Source organism: Gallinula chloropus, assembly GCF_964237585.1.
Source record: "Gallinula chloropus genome assembly, chromosome: 7".
In the NCBI taxonomy this organism is placed as follows: domain Eukaryota; kingdom Metazoa; phylum Chordata; class Aves; order Gruiformes; family Rallidae; genus Gallinula; species Gallinula chloropus.
Genome location: NC_140092.1, coordinates 7547192 through 7566963, shown reverse-complemented (window position 1 = coordinate 7566963; position 19772 = coordinate 7547192). Strand labels below are relative to the sequence as shown.

Here is a 19772-nt window from a genome sequence, read left to right as displayed (position 1 = left end):
ATCCAATGAAAAAGGAAAACAATTTGTTCCTTTCCTATTTTCAACAACCTTTTACATATTAAAAATACTTTTGTTTGTCTCTCCCTCAAATTTGCTTTCCACAAATGCATTACATCTTTTCAGTTTTTACTTTTCTAGATGATTCTTGTACTCCTTGAAATTTTATCCATATCCATCATATCCACCTTGAAAAGTTAAGTCCCTGACATAGTGTTAAAACTGATATTTTCTATTTTTATGTCCCATAAAAAATTATTTCATATAACTTACATACTACACCCTTGTACATATATCCCTGAATGAAATTAGTAGTAGTGCCCAGTGGCAGTCCTTCATCTTTAATACATATGATAACATCACCAGAGCCTGTTCTCTTGAACTACTTGCCGGTTCATCCTCAACCTTGTATTTGTGGTACTAATTAGTCCCACCTAATTAGTATGTAGAATTTCATCTTTCATTTTCTTTAAACTACTCTTAGTCTACTAACAATATTAAAGAGCAATTTTAAGATTTTTCCATGTGTTTTGAAGATTTTCAGTCTTTGAGAAGTTCCTTCATTACTGATAGATCCACAAATAACAGGATGTCAGAATTTACAAAGTATGGGTTTGTGGTCAGCAAAATGACCACATGGATCCATGAATCACATGGCATGTGATGGCTGGAGATTTCTGGTTTTAGATCTGGAACTCTTAAGCACTTGTATAAGAAGTCTTCATTCCATCACCATGGTAGGAAATAGGGGTATCTTCATGGGATATTCCTATTGTTGCAATCTACACAATTAATAGTCTAGCCAGGTCCTACAGTCAAATAAAGCAGGGAGGAAAAACTGATTAGAAAAAACACCTTCCAATTCCTTACCAGAAAACTTTCTTCCTGTTCACTGCCATTTGTTGAGCTTAAAGACCAAAGTTGCCAGCTGTTGCCGAGTACAGATTTACTTTTTTTAAGATGACATTTTAAAAGCAAATTTAAAAGAAGCCTTACATATTTCCTTGAGTTCAAGATTAGTGAAGTATTTTTCAACTAGATCTATTAGTCCTAGAATGGTAGTTCACTATGCTTAATTAAATTGCATGTTGCATACCACAGATTATGACAGTGACAATGAAGCTGCATTATATTCTTCTATTAGACTATGAAAACACCTATTTTGTTTCCTCCACTCAGAGAGTGCCATGCCTGAGGGGATCCATGCTACAAGTTCTTTTGGAGGGTACAGGATTCCTCTTATTTTCTAAACCTTCTGGGCTAAGGGATGAAAAGAAGCCATGTTCTTTCCTGCCCTCCTTTCTTCATCCATGGACTTAAATGTATCAGTTCTGCAAACTATTTGAGAGACATAAATATTTGCCAGAGAAATCTAAAGAAATCTAGACAATTCTTCACTTTTGATTTCCATTTCCAAGCTGAGTCCCAGCTTCAAACAACAGAACATAATCTAGCCTTCCTCATCACTGTTAGAGAAACATCAATATCATTTGACTCTAATAAGTATCTTTATCTCAAAAGAAAGGATAACTAGCTGCTCTTCTTGTATGTGTCAGTAAATGTTGTGAACTGGAAATCACAGATTGGCCCTAGAAATAGACTGGGAAATCCCAAGAGGAGCAACAAAGGCAGTGCATCAAAGACCAGGAAAACCAGGAGGAAATGAGAAAGAGCTGTAACTCTTCTATCAGTGAGGCAAATACCAGAAGAATGTATTTAGCTAGAGCACTTGGATTTTTAGTGAAAGTAAAGTAAAAAAAAATGTAGAAATAATTTCTCAATCCCCCTCTTTATTACATCAAAAGACTTGAAGAACAATCTATACTGCTTATCAAGAAGGCTGAATAGTCACTTTGTTAAGAGTTTAAGACCATCTTACTTGGATAAAGTGCTGGATAGAAAAGGGCTCTAATGGAAAAAATATAAAAGAAGTGGTGATGAAAATTGAAGAGAGGCAGATTACATCTGGAAGTAAGAGTTTCCATTTTAGAAGATTTTAACAGAAGTGATGGGAGATGATTAACCTCAGGGAAATGGTGAATTTTTAATCCACTGACACATTCAAAGACGACTGGATGTTTTCTGAAAAAAATGCTGTAACCAAACATGAATTACATTTTAGTCAAACACAATTTTTTTGTTGACTGAGATTCGAGAGTTTAGGATACACAGCAGATGAGACTTGATGATTTAATTGTTTCTTGTGAATTTAATATGTATGAATCATAATTATAGAAAGAAAAAACTTGATGGTTTATCTCACACATGTAAATAAATGAATATGAAAATCAACAATTAAAATACTAAATTAAGATTATTATTTCTTCAGAGCAGAGGTAATTAAATATCAATTCTGCTAAGAATCTAGAAATACATGCTTACTACTTGAACATCTTCATTCCTCATCTACTGGTTCAGTACCTATGACTTTTAGAACCATTACTTTATGATCTCACTTTAACCACTATCCATTCCGGTTTTTATTTTGCATCTCAAATAATTTTATATCAAAATGTTATAGCATAACATTATATACAATGTATGTGTTATTTTCTGTCTTGTGGAAGAACATCAAAATCTTCTCTCTTTTCCCCTCCTTTTTGGTTCTTCACCCTCTATATTGTAACACTAGCAAATCCTATATATTAAAAAAATAAATAAATAAAGGAGGAAAAAAGAAAAGTATTCCTCCACTGAAATCTATCTCCCTTTACCCAAGACTGTGCATCATTTTTTTCTTCTCTGGCACTACTTTATGAATAGTACATCAACAGCAAGAAGATTGCCAAAAGCTGAGCTTTGATTTTCCCATATATGCCCCTTCTTCAATACAATTTGCCATCATTCTGGGCACAACTAGAATTACCACTCAGATTTGTAATTAGAACATCAGTAAGACCAACTCCTCCCAGCTCGGAGACAGACAAAAATCTCCAATTCTATTTACACACTATTTCAGTTTTCTGTCCAGACAGGCCAAATCCTTAACCATTGTGTCTTACTTCATACTTTCACCGCTGGACTACTGTTTTGATGGCACCTGCAGACTTTTTAAGTGATGGGTCACACTATTGTTTGCCTCATCCCTGTGGGTCAAAATTTGATCTCAGGCTGCTGTCTCCACATTTCAGTCCCCACTTAAACACATCAAATCAAAGTCCCTCTCTTTTTCCCCTCAACATTCTGCCTTGTTCTTTATACTAAATCTCCTAGGAAAAGCAGGCATTTTCTCCTCCTTTGCTTTGCCTATGATGGCCACTTTAATCTGTGTTTTTTGCATGGGAAAACCTTGTAAAGTTGTCTTAATTTTATCCTTCATTCCCTCCTTGAAGACCACTTCAATTCTAATGCCTACAAATCATTCCCATATGGCACTTATTAAGCAAGTAATAATCTGTGACTTCTTTTCTGCTCATCTCTGTTCATTATATTATTATCTCATCTTCCTAACCCAACTCTGTCTTGTTTGCCTGCTTTATCTTCCCCTGGTGTCCTGCCTGAGACACATAATGTGTGCTTTGCATAAGAATAATCAACTTCTTTTATTAAACACCTAGATAGCACTTTTAAAGACAGACCTCTGGCTTATGGATGTCCTGTGTGCTCTTCTAGTTAAAACAAAAATCAAAACAAACCCCACTACCTTTCAAAAATACCCAAGTGGGTAGATCTTGTACTGGAGAACTTGAAACAGAATAGTTACCCTATTTATTTATCTGTCGTAAGTTTTTATGGCTACACAATACTGAAATGATGCATAAATATTTTTATTAATTATTTGAAGTGCACCACATAGATTACATCGACTTTTTCTTGTTCAAAAATGTAACACTGTGGTTTTGTATTTGAAAACTGTAGTTCGTTTTTCCATAAGCAAATAATGCTTTATTATGGGTTCAACTTACAACTCTGCTGTGTACTGGGGGATGTGATCAGGAATTTTGTTGAGTTTCTGATTGGAGCAGTCCACTGTGGTCCCTTCACAGCGACATTTCTCAGGGCAAGCCAAATCTGCAAAGCAGTCTCCACTTAATTTGGATCTGTAATCTTCAGTGCCTGTAGAAGAGTCAAGTCAAAATACAAATACTGAGTCAATAAAGTATAAGATCTGCTATTTGTGAGAAGGTTGAAAAGATGTCTGCAATGCAGATAACGGGTGGGCAACTTGGGAAATGTATGGTAAACTTTGTGATACTGAACAGACACAAGGGCTTCAAGAGAGGGTTAAATATAGGGGCTTAAGATATGCTGGAAAAAGAAACTGTGACCAACTTCACATAACAGGATAACATTAACTTGAGCTTTTCACAGCTGTACTTTCTGCTGATTATGTTGTCAGCCAATCTAGCCTTGTTTATAGCTAAAGCCACTGATTCTTTTAGAATTTATTTTCTTTCTCTGTAGCAAGAATAAATAGATCCTGAATGCCACCTTTTCTCTTTCTCTTGTTACAAATTTGTTTTGTTGACTGGACTTCATTAACCTCTGTGATTATTTTTTTTTTTAATTATATATAGTCCTCATGCTCCACATCATCTCAAACACATAAGATCGAAAGCACTCTTTTCAGCTTTAATTTAAAAAAAAGTGTGTGATCCTGACTTAAGCCTCAGCAGCTTGCCATGCTGTAGAAAGCTGCGTGACGTTCCATGGTGCTTGACAGAACCATGTTTTACTCATACCTCACAACCACATGGTTAGATCAAGCACAACAGAAAATCTCGCTACATTATCAAAACTGCATCCATTAGGCCAAGGATAAGAGCAAGGGAAAAGAGGAAGGAGTAGGAATAAGTTATAGAAGCATTGGAAGTTTAATACTTGCTTACACGACATGGCATTCTTATTACTGAATGTCCAGTGCCACAGTAACAGTATTACTGTTACAGATTAAATGAAAACACAAAAAAAGGTTAAAAAAAAGGCAAAAAAAAAAAAAAAAAAGAAGAACCACATTGAAAGTTTCCTCCACCATTTCCCAGAGTCAGTCAAAGAAAATGTCCTAAACATATCAGGAGAAAACATCCAGTAAGGAACTGAGGGTGGGTGACAAAGAAAACAAAGAGAAGCTGAAAGGACCTGTGGGTTCTTCTGGACAAAGGTGAAAAGACTGAGACTAGTAGAAGGTGCATCAGGGCTGGGAGGTACACTGTGATTTAGCTCAGACACTGAACTTTACTTACAGCCAAAATGGTGAACTCCTGCAAAAGTAAAGATAGCCAAGAAGGAAAGAAAGACAGAGTAATCCCAATTAAGACAAAAACATGAACTAAGCTCTCATGTTCTCTACTTATCTTTAGTTTGATTAGAGGATGTCGCTAAGGGGTATCATCTTCAGCAAAGAGAAAGAATAATTCATTTTAAGTGGCATTGAAAAAAATGAAGAAAAGATTGGGGTTAATTACAGATTTCCTATAGGGTGAGAATGCCTCCAGTGCATTACTCTTGACTCTTTTAAATGTACCATTTAAAATCTGCTCCCTCAAACATACATACATGCTATGCCACTTAAAACCTTAATAAACCAAAGAAACATGGGAGAAACAGATTCCTTGGGGGATGAAAAAGGCCACCCCAACGGTCACCACATACTATGTTACGTAGCAGTAGTAAATGTCTAAGTAACACATATGATAAAACTACTTGGAATATTTCTATGAGGTAGCAGACCAATGGTATTTTTTCAAATTAATAATTTAACACTTATATAACCTTTAGTCTTCCAAATGACTATAATGAAACTCTACTGAGACTTCTTAGTGTCTGTAGATCAAGATCTCACAGTGACATATTTAAAACATACATTAAAATATTTTAGGAAGTGCTAACATTTTTACAGTATTTACTTAAGTGTAAAAGAAGGTTTTAATACCCAAAAAGCAAGGCTAGAAACATTTTTTTTCCCTCCTGTGTCCAGGGTTAATCACTGTTAGCAGTTAAAAGAAAACAACTAAAATATTTAGGGGCAAGTTCTTCAACAACTAAAAGAATTTTATGCAGCATCTCCCTGAGAACCTAATAAAATGAGAAAGCACAGAAGCAAGTCTGTAGCACTTTTTGATTAAATCACTCTGTTTCCTTCTTTTCTTTCAAGAATAGCATTTTTTAAAGGGTACGTATACAAATCTAAACTGCATGTGTGGCCATATTATAAACAGGCTGTGAAGACATTTGCTGGCAAGAAGAGACTTCTAACTCAGAGACGAAAGTTGTGCTGGCAAGGTTGAGTAGAAGTCACTCTGTGGCAGCAATACAGCTGTTCTACTCATTAAGGAGCTGAGTGGTACTACAGGTTTGAGAAATTGAATCTCCCTCTGTTTTATGCTGCTTTAAGACACATTTTCGCGGCTGCCAATGCTGACAAATTGCTGCCTTATTTTATATTTCATTTTGTCTTTTCTTCATATTCAAACCAACATATTAGTATGAGAGCATGAAGAACTTCACCATTGCTGCAAATTTAAGTGATACATCACACAGCACTCGGAGAAGAGCTGTTAAACACACCAGCTTAAAAGACAAAGTCTAAGACCGATCAATAAATCAGTACTTCAAACACTGCAGAATGACAATATACCTGTAGTACTTGAAAGAACAAGTGCACTGGTGTCATAATCAATTACTGTAGATATTTTTCTAGATATTAAAGTATGGTAGAAAACTCTGCTTGCAAATCACATACTGTAATTCATCAATAGATTCATTATGCCCTTGTTTACTTTGCCAATCAATCATTTATAATCTGTTAGGAACATAATGCAAGCGCGTCATTGTTTTATTTTCTACTAAAAAATCAGTGCACACACCTGACAAGCAAGGTAAAATAAAGAAAGAAATGTAATTCAAAGAGCTAGGGCCAACATCAATAAGTCTTTTGTGAAAATATCATAGACTTATTGTAGCTTAAAGCGGTGTGCAAATTGCTGTTTCACCCCAACTCTGAAGTTGTATTTTCTTTAATGGAAAGCATTTCTGATTCATTGTATGCATGTGACCACAGAATGCCTTTAATGAAGAATATCAGCTTTCTTTTCCAAGCATTCCTCTGTGATTTCGCAAGCACAAGGAGGGTGAGCAAGCAGTAGCTGCAGCCAGTGGAGAGCATAAAAGCAAGGCAAGAAAATGCTCATTTGTAAAACACTGATTTTTTTTTTTAAAGTTGTACTAGCTCTTTGATGGCAGTATGGTTTCCTGTGTTTAAAAGCAGCTCAGGAGCTACATTTTAAAAACAGTAGTGGCAGAAAGGCAAAGTACGAGGTAAGTAAAGGTGTCAATTGAAATATGAACTAGCAGGTGCAACCTTCTAAATAATTTAAGTAGAGGTATAATTTTGGTAGGTTGTGTGCAAATTTGTGAGACAAAAAAAGTAAATGGAGCTGCATGCTAAGCTCTTATATTCAGAAAACAGAACTACCAGTAATCTACAAAGGAAAACTATTTCTAGCTACAGGTATTGACTAATGTTAATACACATGCATCAGTTTCCTAGAAGCTATAACAAACTTTGCTTTTTGGGGGAAAGGGAGAGAGTATCTGCAGTTAGTCAATCTCACTGCAGTGCCAAACCTACCTGGAATGAAATACTGTTCTTTAGCTAAATAAAGAGAAAAAAAAATAGAAGATGCACCTGAATGTCAGCAAGCAAAGAATGAGTTTTATTAGATTAAGTATGGACTACAGTTAACTACAGATAATTAAGTGAAAAAATGTGTATTCACAACGAGAGCTGATAAACAATAAAGTGTGAATAGTCATAAATGTATCCGGAACAAGGATAACAAACAGTTCTCATCTGGTATTTGCACTTGAGACTGAATAAACTGTAGAATGTGAAATGCACCTGGAACAGCTGGATACCATATGACAAAAGTTAAGATTTAAAGAAATGTAAGTAGGAAATGGAATAAGATTAGAAAAAGAAAATAGTAAATTTCAGTATGAGGTAAGCTCTCTGTATAAAATGAATATGTCGTGTTTCCATATTTAGCTAGAAAGTTTTAGATCTCTCACATACTCCAGAGCCTTGTAGAAATTTTACAAAGATTTATGTTGGTGATACTTGTAGTGAATAACTTGAGCATTTCATGCTGAAGCATTATATATTGCTTTTCTTTTGTTAGATTTAATGCTACTCAGAAATAGTGCCAAATGCGTTAACTATAGTAACGTTCCATGATCCAATAGTCTATGACTTCCATGATTCCCCCCTTCAGTCAAAGAACTAAAAAATATTATACGATGGTTAATAACTCTGTAGAGAACCAGCTGCCTTCATTAGAGCTTCTATAACCACTGGTTTTTGCCAGTAAAAGAAAAATAACAGCTGAACTAAGAAAATTACCTGAGCAGCGGAATTTCTTGCTTTTGATCTGGCCGATCCTTTTGTTTGCCAGACGGCGGGGGCTGGTGCAACGGGCACCACTGGTCTCAATGGGGTTTGTATGGAGATAATCCGCCAGCCACTTCAGATGACAGTCACAGATAAACGGGTTCTGAGCCAAATGCCTTTCAGGAAGAAAAAAAATTATAATTTCACACATTATTTCCCTTTGGTCTCAGCAGCTCCCGGTATTTTTAGTACACTGCAGAATATCAAGTCATACCAACGACAACCATAAGCAAGAGCATACATACAAGGTCTGAATTGCACGTAAGGGTGAGAAGGTGCCTTTGGCAATTGTCTGAAGCTTGTTGTCGTACAAAGAAAGAAGGTTCAAGTTGTGCAGGTCTTGAAAAGCATCAACTCGCAGGCAATTGATCTTGTTGGCATTCAATAATCTGTTTAATGGAAGACAATTATAAAATTGAAAGAATTTGCTCAGTGTTGCTACGGCTTCAGCCTTTATCACAGACAATTCTTTGTGCGCATTTGTAACCAGAACAAGAGATATACTAACAAATAGTAATTGATGGTGACATAAGGGATTTCAGTGAATTGAAACATCTTACTTAGGTAAGGTGATTCCTAGACATTTGCACCTTGGAGTGGAAATCTGTGGGTTTGTTCAGCTAAAATCACGTTTCCTGTACGTGGTGATATAACATGTGTGTGTGGTATTTGTCGGTGCAAAGAAACAAGCTTAAAAAATCAAGTATTTGCAAGGAAAACTAGTTCCCTTTGCCAAATAAATAAACAAACAAAAAAGGAACGGAACACTGTGTTCATTAGCTGGAAGAGATGTGCACTGGCACTTTTAATTATATGTTACTAATCAGCATGCTGCCGCATTAACAGAGTCGTAGTAAAAACTGGTGGCATGGAATATATCCAAATCTGTCTTGGATCCTTTTTCCTCTCCATCTTCAAAGGAAACCTTTTCTTCCCTGTACCTCCCAGACTTCTAAAGTTAAAACAAACAAGCCAATCTAAACCAACTACTTCATGCTTTTGAAGAGGGGGAAAAAAATAATGTCATTCAACTAGATGCATTTTTACAACTAAATATTTTTATTTTTTTCCCACATCCAGACACGAATCAAATGGAACAGTGCATTTGAAAACCACACAAATAAAAATTTACTCAGACTGAAATATATTGTCTATGCAAAGTATATCAAGGTATGGATTTTTTTAATACAGAATAGAATTTCAGAGATGCCTCTTCCTCTTTTTTTTTTTTCTTTTTAAATTGTGAAATGTTTTTGTAATCAAAACATCTTTAAAGGAAAACAGGAATATATTCCCCCCCAACTAGTTTGTGACCAAAATAAATCAAAATGTAAACCTCTAGGTGGGGCTAGAACTTGCCTTTTCTTTGTATTTACTTACTGTTTTGCCATCTTCAATGAGTTGTTAATTCACATTTTGCCAATCACTACACTACGAAGTCTGGACATTATAGAGTCTAATCAAGTGGCACAAAATTTTACATTGTTTAAGAAGAAGCTTTAAATAAACAAGTCGGTTATTCTGGGACAACATCTTCCAAAAAACACAATTGTGTTGTGGCTTGTTTCACAAATTTCTTTTACACAGTACAACTACTGCCCAGCCTCTTCTGCTAAATATTGAGAGTATTTGATAAAAAAAATATCACCATGACATTCTCCTTTATTTCCAGTCTTGTTTCTAAATAAAAATCATTTATAAGATTACACATGGAAATTTTCAAGTCTTAGACAATATAGTAGTTGGAGTTCAGAGAGTCAAAGAATTCTACAGAGGAGAGTGTCATAGAACATTAAAATTCATCAATGAATGTACCACAACAGTGTTCTTCCACGGGTACAACTTGACATACAACTACATAGCATCTCCACAACATATTTTCTCTGTATAGAACACATAAATCATCATTCTGTGGTTCCCACACACCTTTATTTCCCACACACAGCATTTCCTGTTTGCAGGGCAAGACAGTATCATATATTACATGGTTTACCCTTATAAATCCCACATGAGAGAATAATTTCATTTTAATCATTTTAGGTTCAGACACTAATGGAGATAGGATCAAATCTGGATGAGTGGCAAGCTGGCCCACAGCAGTCTTGACTCCTTTGGCTTTAGCATAATTTGTTTTTATTACACTCTGATCTTACATATAGGATATCCTGCTAGTTCTTCCCCAGACATATATCTCTCATCAAGTTTATCCTTCAGAGCTATCCCAAACAGAATAAAAATTAATAAAATACTCACAGCAATTGCAGAGAAAAGAGTCCTTCGAATAGGCCCTTTGGAAGTTCTGTAATTTTATTGCCATAGAGGACACTGTACAAGGAAATAACAAAGCAAAGCTGCCATTATGAAAGGCATATACTACAGGATTTTAACCTCAAGAGATTCCCCTTTTCCTGAAGGGAATTTAACAGCAATGGCTTGATACTTGCAAGATCTTTGTGGTCCTGTGAGGTAGCAGGACCACACATTTTCCTAAAAGGTGTGTTGCTGAAAGTGCTCTCAGCAGAATCAGCACCTCACTGTTCACAGCCTTACCCAGGGACCTCAGTAAGCAGATTTGGTGTTTGTAGGAACAACTAACTGGGGAATAAAAGAAATGTTTGATTTTGTTCAACTCTGCCATGAACAAATTTATACAATACCCCAACATTCTTAGTGTCCAGCTGTGTTACAATATCCAATTATCACTCTCACATTCTGAAATTATTTTTACTGCTTTCAGACTCAATCAAATTTATATGAAAATTCTGAAGAGAGCAAAAAACCCAAAATATTTCAGAAGAAAAATATGAGAAATTTGCTTCTGTATTTACCCGTCAGACAGATACCTACAGTGAATTCAGTGAACGCAAGCCCTGGAAAGCATCTGGAGCTGCTTCAGAGATCTGGTTATTGCTCAGGTCACTGAAATAAATAAAACTTGATTCAATTTATTCAAGCTATTTTCAAAACAGCAAACATTAAAATAATATGTAATTAGAATTAGGCATGAAAGGAAGAGAGAAACGAAAAGACAAAGAATTATAAACCTCACCCCACTAAAATTACCAGTACACTGAAACAAAATGCATGGTTAAAAGCAGACCTTTCAAATACTGGGAAAAAAAAAAATAAGAAAAATATTTACTTCTCTTAATTGCTTAAGTACATTTTATAGAACATTCTCAAAGGTATTCTGAAATAACACTAGCCCATTTATTTTTGTTATAGAATGTTCACTACGGTAACACATTGCTTCTATACAGAAGCATATTAAATAACTCCAATACATGGTAAAAAACCAATTATTATTAACGTGACAAAGTTGCTATATGGTCTTAATAATCAGGCTGTCGCATCAGCTGTTAATCTTCCAGCAGTCAAACTTTCTTAAATGGTCACACCTTGACTGCAGTTCCCTCTACATGACCTTGACTTGTTTTTTTTTCAATATATCTATATATACATATATATGTGTCTATGTATATATGAAAATAAACAACTAAATTCCTGGGTACGTACATTCTTCGAAGCTTTTTATATGGTGAGAAAGCTCCGGGAGGTATGACCTTGATTGCGTTTTGTTCTAATCGTCTGTAAAAGAATAGTAACAACATAAAAATACAAAACCCAAGCCAAACAGCAATCTAGAGCTCTAACAAACTAGAAGGGACAGACTTTAACAAAGGCTGCTTTTGCTTTCTTCTTCAGTATGATTTTTTATCTTGTGAAACAAGGTCGTTTCATTTTGGTTTTCATTACCAAAAAAATCAGGTTTTTTCTGTAAAACCAAACCTTGACCTACAGAGGTTTATATTGTAAATTCAGATCCAGTCTTCATTTTGTATCTAAAGCAAAAGTATTATCAGAGCACACAAGATTTTTGTAAAATTTAAGCTAGAATTGTAATTAAAAAATTCAAATTTGAGTTTGTGTTAAATGACATCCAGTGTATTATTCAAACACAGCAATTTTTATAGCAAGTTTTACTGAGAAATGTTTAAATACTTCATGAGTTAATCACTCAAATATGCAAACCATAAGAATGGGGAGAAGAATGTTCTTATAGAACAAATAACGTATGTTGCTACCTGCAGTAAGGCAAATGCTGTATTTTTAAGCATGCACATATGATTTCTTTAGATACAGTATGCAACACATTTTCTTTAAAATATAATACCATGATTCCACACTACACTTCTAACTTCTTCTAGCTAAGACTGTAGTTTATGTTACCGGACACGTTTGTTCTGTCTGTATAGCAACTGTGACTGAAACTAGCCATACTACAAAATGTGAATTTGCTGATGGAAACAGTTTTCCAAGGATTTTTTGAACTTCCAGAGCTCTGCATTTGAGAAATCTACACTGGTAAAGACCTATGGCCCACTTGCCAACAAGTCAAAACAGATTCAGCAATAAGAACATGTAAAATAGAAGCTGCTTCTTCACACACCACAGTAATTTCATGGTTATGGCACTGCAAAAAATTCTATTATGTAGACATAAGGCATGAAATCATTTATACTAAAAGGGAGACCAGGAAAAGGTGGCATTATTCAAATGTACAACCCTTATTGTGATCTAAGTATACAAAGACAATGCCAAAATTCTACTTCATAAAAGGATCCAAAATTCAGTATAATTTACTACACTATTTTATATCACTCAGACATTTACTCAGACTCTAAGGTCAAAAAGCCATTTTCAATCTGGATGCAGGAATATCAGCCTATTTTTTTTCCTTTACCCGTGTCCTATTAACTCTCTTCTGTTTCATTTTTGCTCTGACAGACATACATATGAATCTCTGTGTGTGCAGTGTAACTAATGAACTGATATACTGATTTTGAGTAAGCCTTTCCAAGAAATTCTTCTTACAAGCATTACTTATTTTCGTAAAGTTTCTCCAGAGATCCCAGTATAAATGGGATCTTCTCCAGAGATCCCAGAATGAAAGAAAGATTTTTAATGCTTTTGTGAAATTTTATTCAGATGAAGATATTAAGTCATTAAATACTGACATTCTCTAGGTTGACCATGCTTCACCTTAGCAGAATTTGGTTTTGAATGGCTTATAGAGAAGCCAAAAAAAAAAAAAAAAGAAAAAGGGAAAAAAAAAGCCTCCAAAAAATCATCGTGACACACAAAATCTCACTGCATCAGAGATGGTTTAGACAGTGTTCATATTTTTAAAAGACCCTTAACTAGGAAAATGTTGACACCTTTCTACACTTTTCAGGTGTATTTTAAATACTGCAGGGAATCCTGTGGCACAAGACTTAACATTTTTCATAAACACAATATTCTTTCATAGACTTTCCTTCCTTTCACTGAGCCTTTTGGACCCATGAAACACATTTTGCATCAGACCAGGTGATAAAAGATCAAGGTCACTCTTCTCCAGTACACTGAAGTAGATGCAGAAGGGAAACATCTGACTAAGTAAAAACTTGATTAAGTTAAAGGTCAACACCAAGTTAGACCAAACCTAAGTATTTTCTGTTCTTTCACTACATTTTTAGTTTAGTTTCCCCAGAAAATAAAGATTATACATCCTTATAATCTAGTTTTCCACTCAGCTGGTAAGGTCAGACAGAGGTAAAACTTTCAGATAAGGAAATTTTTAGAAATTTATTATTTTAGCAATGGGAAGGAGTTGAGAACCCATATTAACCCAGCCATGAAGGGAACTGCAGCCATCCATCCATTCCTCTTACACACTCTATTTGGCAGCAACCGACTGCTTAACCACCAGGGATAGCCTGACTGGACATTTATCAGGTGTGGAGCTTTGAAAACCAGCCAAAGAACCTCTTGCACAGGGAAACACACAGGGCATATGTAGAGGACTGGAAAGGAGAGCGAGCAGTAGAAAGGACAGGGAGGTGGTTAGGCCATATTACAGAGGGCGGCTCGAGTTGCTGGAGGGAGACACTAGGGAAAAAATACCTCCATGTATATAGGAAACACAAGACAATGCACTAGCAATGCTTCCACATGAGCCTGTCACAAGCCTCATTTATAAATGCTGCTAATATATTAGCCCATGATGTAGAGATTTGTATCCTAATGCTGGAGGGCTCCAGTCTACATTCACCTGTCTTTAAACATGCAATGTCTACCTAACTGAAGCACAATATGGCACGTAACTCAAGAAAGAAAAGGTCTGGTGTTAAATTAAGACACTAAATACTTTCCAGTTTACCCTTTTAATTTCAAAATATATTAGTTCTGTAAACTTAAGTAACTTGCTGGGTACATGTATGCCATTTCTTACTGGAATAACAGATTTAATTTACTGCTGTCTAATCTGTCCACAAATTATATGGGTCCAAGACCTGAAGAAGTCCTACTACAGTATATTTATGAAAAGTAATTTTCTAGAAGTTCTAATAGAGCAAACCACCAATTCACTAGTGGATATGTAAAATTAATTCCATGTCAACTTTACCTAACATTTCCTTTTAGTGAGAAATTTACAGTCTAATAGACAGACTGTGCAGTACTGGGATAAATTCATAAGCTCTTCTGGATAAAGGATTTGTTATAGTAGGATCATCTAAGTATGCCTTTTCTTAACTCATGCCAAAGAGTATGTGCTAAAACACATCACATTTTTGAAAATGAGCTTAGAATAAGAAAGGAAAAATAAGATTATATAAATACAGAAGAAAAATCTTTTATACCCCACTTTGTCTGTAAAGAAAGTAAATCAAATTCACATTTTCAAGCTTTGTTATCCCCTAATCTTCTGCTTTATCTTCCTAGCATCAGCTGAATTTCACAGAGCACGAATTTGCATCCACTATTCCAGAGAAAATCTAATTAGGTATATTCGAGGGTCACAAAGCACAGATAGACTAATATCTAGAGGAAATTTGCGTTCTACTGATAAAACCCCCAGTAATTAAAAACTGTCCTTTATATTAATTCCTCATATTAAATTAAACAGTTTTAATTCTGGAATAGGACGCGTTGTAGTTATCTATTACCTAAAAAAGCATCTATTAAGTGTTCACAAATAACATGGCTGTAAGTACCATTATATTAGAGAAGAACAAAAAGCTAATATCAATATTTTTCCACAGAACTTGCATTAAATTTTGTTCATAACAGCTCCTTTCAAAGTCATCCCAGAAGTCATTCTTTATTATAAATGATCATCTATGTGTCATAAACAGTGCCTTGGTGGTTCCTTTTTCAAAAGCTACAGTTTTAGTAGCATATTTAATAAGATAAGAAAATGGAGGAAGACAGTCAAGTACATGTTTCATCAAAGCTTGCACTGCCTCATGTTTAAGAAGCACTCTGCCCATCACCACACAAATGCTAATTAATGCTCTTAATGCTAAGTCCCCTTCTCCTTTAGTGTTTCACTTCAAAGAAATCCTGCATCAATGAGTGTTTTACTCTCTTTTAACACTGCCAAACAAGTTGAAACCTTTTTTGAACACTATTCCCTAATCTCTCCTATCTAGGAAATGTACTGTGAACATTTATTTTTCTAAATATATGCCCCCCCCCTTTCTCCCCCTGTCCCCCCCGTGCTTATCACTGCAGACATCCTAATGTACAACCACCAACTATTCTAAGAAACAAAGGTGCTTCTGCAGTTTTGACTTCCAACCTAATCAAATCACATCAACCTCGGTCCCCAGCCAGTAGCCAGATTCTTCCCAGCTGGTCCCCAGAGAGCCCTGTGACATGTAAATCACTTGACACTTTCCAGGGGATGCTGTTCTCTAAGCCTGCAGCACACCGTTACTGATTACTACTTCCGTACTTCCAGAGACAGACAACATGCTTATTTATACTGACACTTCTAAACTAGCTTATTTTCCCACTATAGAAAGCCATTTCTATGAAAGACTTCTGCACCAGGAAAGAGGGCAGACTGGGAATGAAGAACACCTTGTTCTCTACAGAATCATTTTTATTTTGAATCATACAGATGGAGTGCAACATACTAAGCCTGCTCAGCAGAGAAAGGTAAACACAGAGATGTGTTGCACCTAAATGCATCTTAAGGAGTCAGAGATAAATAAAAAATGTATTTTGTAACAATTAAAATAAAACATCTTCTCTAGGAAAACATGAATTTGGATATGGAGCAGCAAATTGTCCATATATTTTATAATTAAATAATCAGCAAATTTGGTAAATGCAATAGTGGTTTTAGCAATTAATTAATCCATACTGTTAACTCCTCCATCTACTAGTTTACAAAAAACCTGCAAAATGCTTGTCAAGAAACCCCAAAAGAATTTTTACTACAGACAAGTAAGTGTAAGCTGTGCAATGAGTCTGATGTATTGCACAGATGCTGATTATACATGGTAATAAAATTGACAGCTCTTCTTTGCATTTTCCCCATCTGCTTTTAAAGTAAATGGCAAAAACAGCTGTCAGAAAACAGAAAATAGATTTTGGTGATGGGATTCAGTGCAGCTCCTGAATCTGAAGAACTGCAGCACACAGCCAACACATCTCTCATCATATGCAACATCTGCCAGGTTTTCCGGGTTGTTTTTGTTTGTTTTTAAAATGAGGAACCAGTAATGGTCTCCCCTTGCTACAGGAATCCTCGAGGCTATGAAAAAAAGGTGCTTTGTTTAATTCTCAACAACTGCACCTCCAGAGTGCTTATATCCACTAAATGTTGCTTCTAACTTTAGCAGCAAAAGAATCCTGTTGAAATCTCTGATATCATCCATGTCTAACAAAACAAAAGATGTATTTTGAATGACTATATTGCTGGCACTTTAGAATTTCAGGCGCTAATTCTGTGTATTAATAAATCTGGTTGACAGTTTCCTAAATGTTTGCATATAAAGAATCACCGTCAATGTGGCTGTAAAGCTTGCCAAACTGTTAACATACAGTCTAATTGTTCTATCAAATATTTCCGCAGGGGATTGATTGCAAATGACAGACGACTCCTTAGTCTGCACTACATCAAAAAAGCATCGAGAATTGTCATTCTAAAGCCATTAAACAATCCATTGCATTTACTCAAAAGCAAGTCCCAAACCTGCATTTGCTTAATTTTTCATCACAGAAAGGGCCATCTCATGCTCTGAACCCTACAGAACCATTAATGATGATAGGCTTTACATTCCTTAATAGTTAGAGAATCAGGTTGTAGGCAAAATGCCCCACTGCTTTGAGAACTATTTGCTCAGTACTTTGGCATCTGTCAGAGCATGGCTCCGCTGTAATTAGCCCAAGTCACCTAGAGTTGAGTTAAAGCCTCTCTAATTAGCCTATTTTTGATGAGAGTTGTTATACTACAAAGACTACTTGAGCTGTTCAGAGTAACTGTATTAAGTTCACAAAAAATAGACACAATCCTCCTATGCTCCTGGCTCACCGCATGCAGTGACTTGTCAAACTGTTCTCATTCAGCTGTAAGACTAGTTTGAGAATTTCATTGTCATGTGGAGACCAACTGGAGTCCTTCCTACCTGTTAAACAACACACAGACTTAACCTACAAATTTGCCACAAAAATGTAAATGAAGTTTTTTAACTGAGAACACTTTTCACAATTGGTTGCTGCTTAATGGACCATGTTCTAAGCAACGTAAATAACGAAGAAATCATTTAATTAATGACAAAACACATAATAGTGGAAAGTCAGTATCCATAGTTTCTTTTACAGCAACTTCACTCACATTATTGCTGGGGAAAAGTTATCAGCAGTGAAGAGCCATATGTGAAAATAAAATCCAAGAGTAACAACACCTTTGGAGTGTGGTACAGCTGTCAGAGATCTATGAGGGTTTTGCTGGAAGAGCTAGATGGGCCTTCTCCAGCTTCCCTTCATGCTGTATAAAATATTCATTTATTCCAAGCTTGAGTTATTTTCTTTCCCTTGGCAGAATATAAAGAGGTCCCTCAAGGTGCCTCTTCTACTTCAGTAACCACCAGAAACTTGCACAAAACCCCCAGACATGGAAGGGTGTTCATTCTGGCCAGTACCTACTTCCACTGTCTCTGGAAACCAGCACAGGTTTCAAGTTTCTTGTCCAGTTACTGCATTCTGTGTCTCTATGTCCTCCTGACTGTTGAAATTGTCCTCTGTCCTCTGAATGTACGAAGAAACCCAAAGATGTGAACGAATGCAACATGGAACACATGCTACTAAAGATCAGATTAAATATTCTCCTCAAAAAAAATCACTATGCCTGACAAGTAAAATAAGAATGTTTAAAAAAACCCAAACAAAACCAAACATAAAGCAACATGATTTATCAGTAATTTTCAGATTAGGAAGGTATTTGAGTGCGAGCATGACAAATCGTTTCTCTTGTGTCTGTTAAGCAGACAGGATTAGCTATCAAATTAGCAAAATCACCTATTTTTGAAGCAGCCAAATGAAATATACTTTAAGTTTTCCTTGAGAAGTATTAAGTTAGATCCCAAAGATAAGTTAAAAATAGTTCAGTGAAATCTGTACTAGCAAATTAAATGTTTTAAGATAAAGAAGTTAATACCTTGATAGATTCCTTTCTTTTTTGTTTCACATTTTTTTCAATACTTTGCCTCACAGGCAATGCATTTTTCATTATTCACATGTAATTATTATGTTTTTATATGCTCCTATCATATGACAGATGTTAAAATTTTAACAAACTCCTACATTTTTTATAAAGCAAAACAATCTTTTTGTTTTATATTGCAATGTGCACAAATTCTGGTTTTGCCAAGAATTAGAGACCTTCCTTCCAAAGCAGATATATAGAGAATTGTATTTACCTCATTGACACAGATGAACAGACTAAAGTGAATGTCAATTAGGATAGGGAGTGGCAAGTCATAAAATCTTTATAATCAAATTATGAAGTAGTAGTATTTTTCTGAAAAGATTTTAAAATTATCAGCAATAACTGTATTAACAGATTAAACAGGGCCAAGTCCTGATGAATACAGAAAATTCCAGTCAAAGTGTACACTGATGTTAAAATTTTAGTTTTATGTGCTTTATTTTGCACTAGAAGCTTCTATTTCACTGGGATTCTCTTTTGGTCCTCTTCCATATGTAAAGCCATACTTCTGTGAATTCTTTTGAACAAACCTTTGGGAAAAGATCAGCATATAACTAATACATTGTAACTAATATTACTGCATGTAAAAATGATATAATTTATTTGATATAAGCTTCTGGACATAAATATGCATTAACTTTTAAGCAAAACAGAAGTAAAAGCTCTACATTTTACCAAAAATCAGAGTGCCTCCCCAGGCCACTAGTGAAAAATTTCAGTACCAAGTCCAAAGCATTACTTAGGACTGGTCTTAAAAATATTGGCTTTATAACCTTTGGGAAGGGAAGGGAAGGGAAGGGAAGAAAGGAAGAAGAGACGAGACACCTGACATAAAGCTGAAGC

At 35.4% G+C, this 19772-nt stretch overlaps 1 protein-coding gene across 2 annotated transcripts in view; it reads right to left on the bottom strand.

The window, feature by feature from the left end:
* The window catches only part of SLIT2 (slit guidance ligand 2), a gene marked incomplete at both ends in the record, with an annotated part of 248458 nt that overhangs the window by 57231 nt on the left and 171455 nt on the right, over window positions 1-19772 (bottom strand). The window contains 7 exons of one of the 2 annotated variants that reach the window (XM_084266864.1): window positions 3903-4053; window positions 7568-7591; window positions 8339-8502; window positions 8632-8775; window positions 10640-10711; window positions 11234-11305; window positions 11903-11974. In XM_084266864.1, coding sequence (XP_084122990.1) covers window positions 3903-4053; window positions 7568-7591; window positions 8339-8502; window positions 8632-8775; window positions 10640-10711; window positions 11234-11305; window positions 11903-11974 — 699 coding nt within the window. The remainder of the gene's footprint in view (window positions 1-3902; window positions 4054-7567; window positions 7592-8338; window positions 8503-8631; window positions 8776-10639; window positions 10712-11233; window positions 11306-11902; window positions 11975-19772) is intronic. The other variant, XM_084266865.1, reaches the window with a different exon arrangement.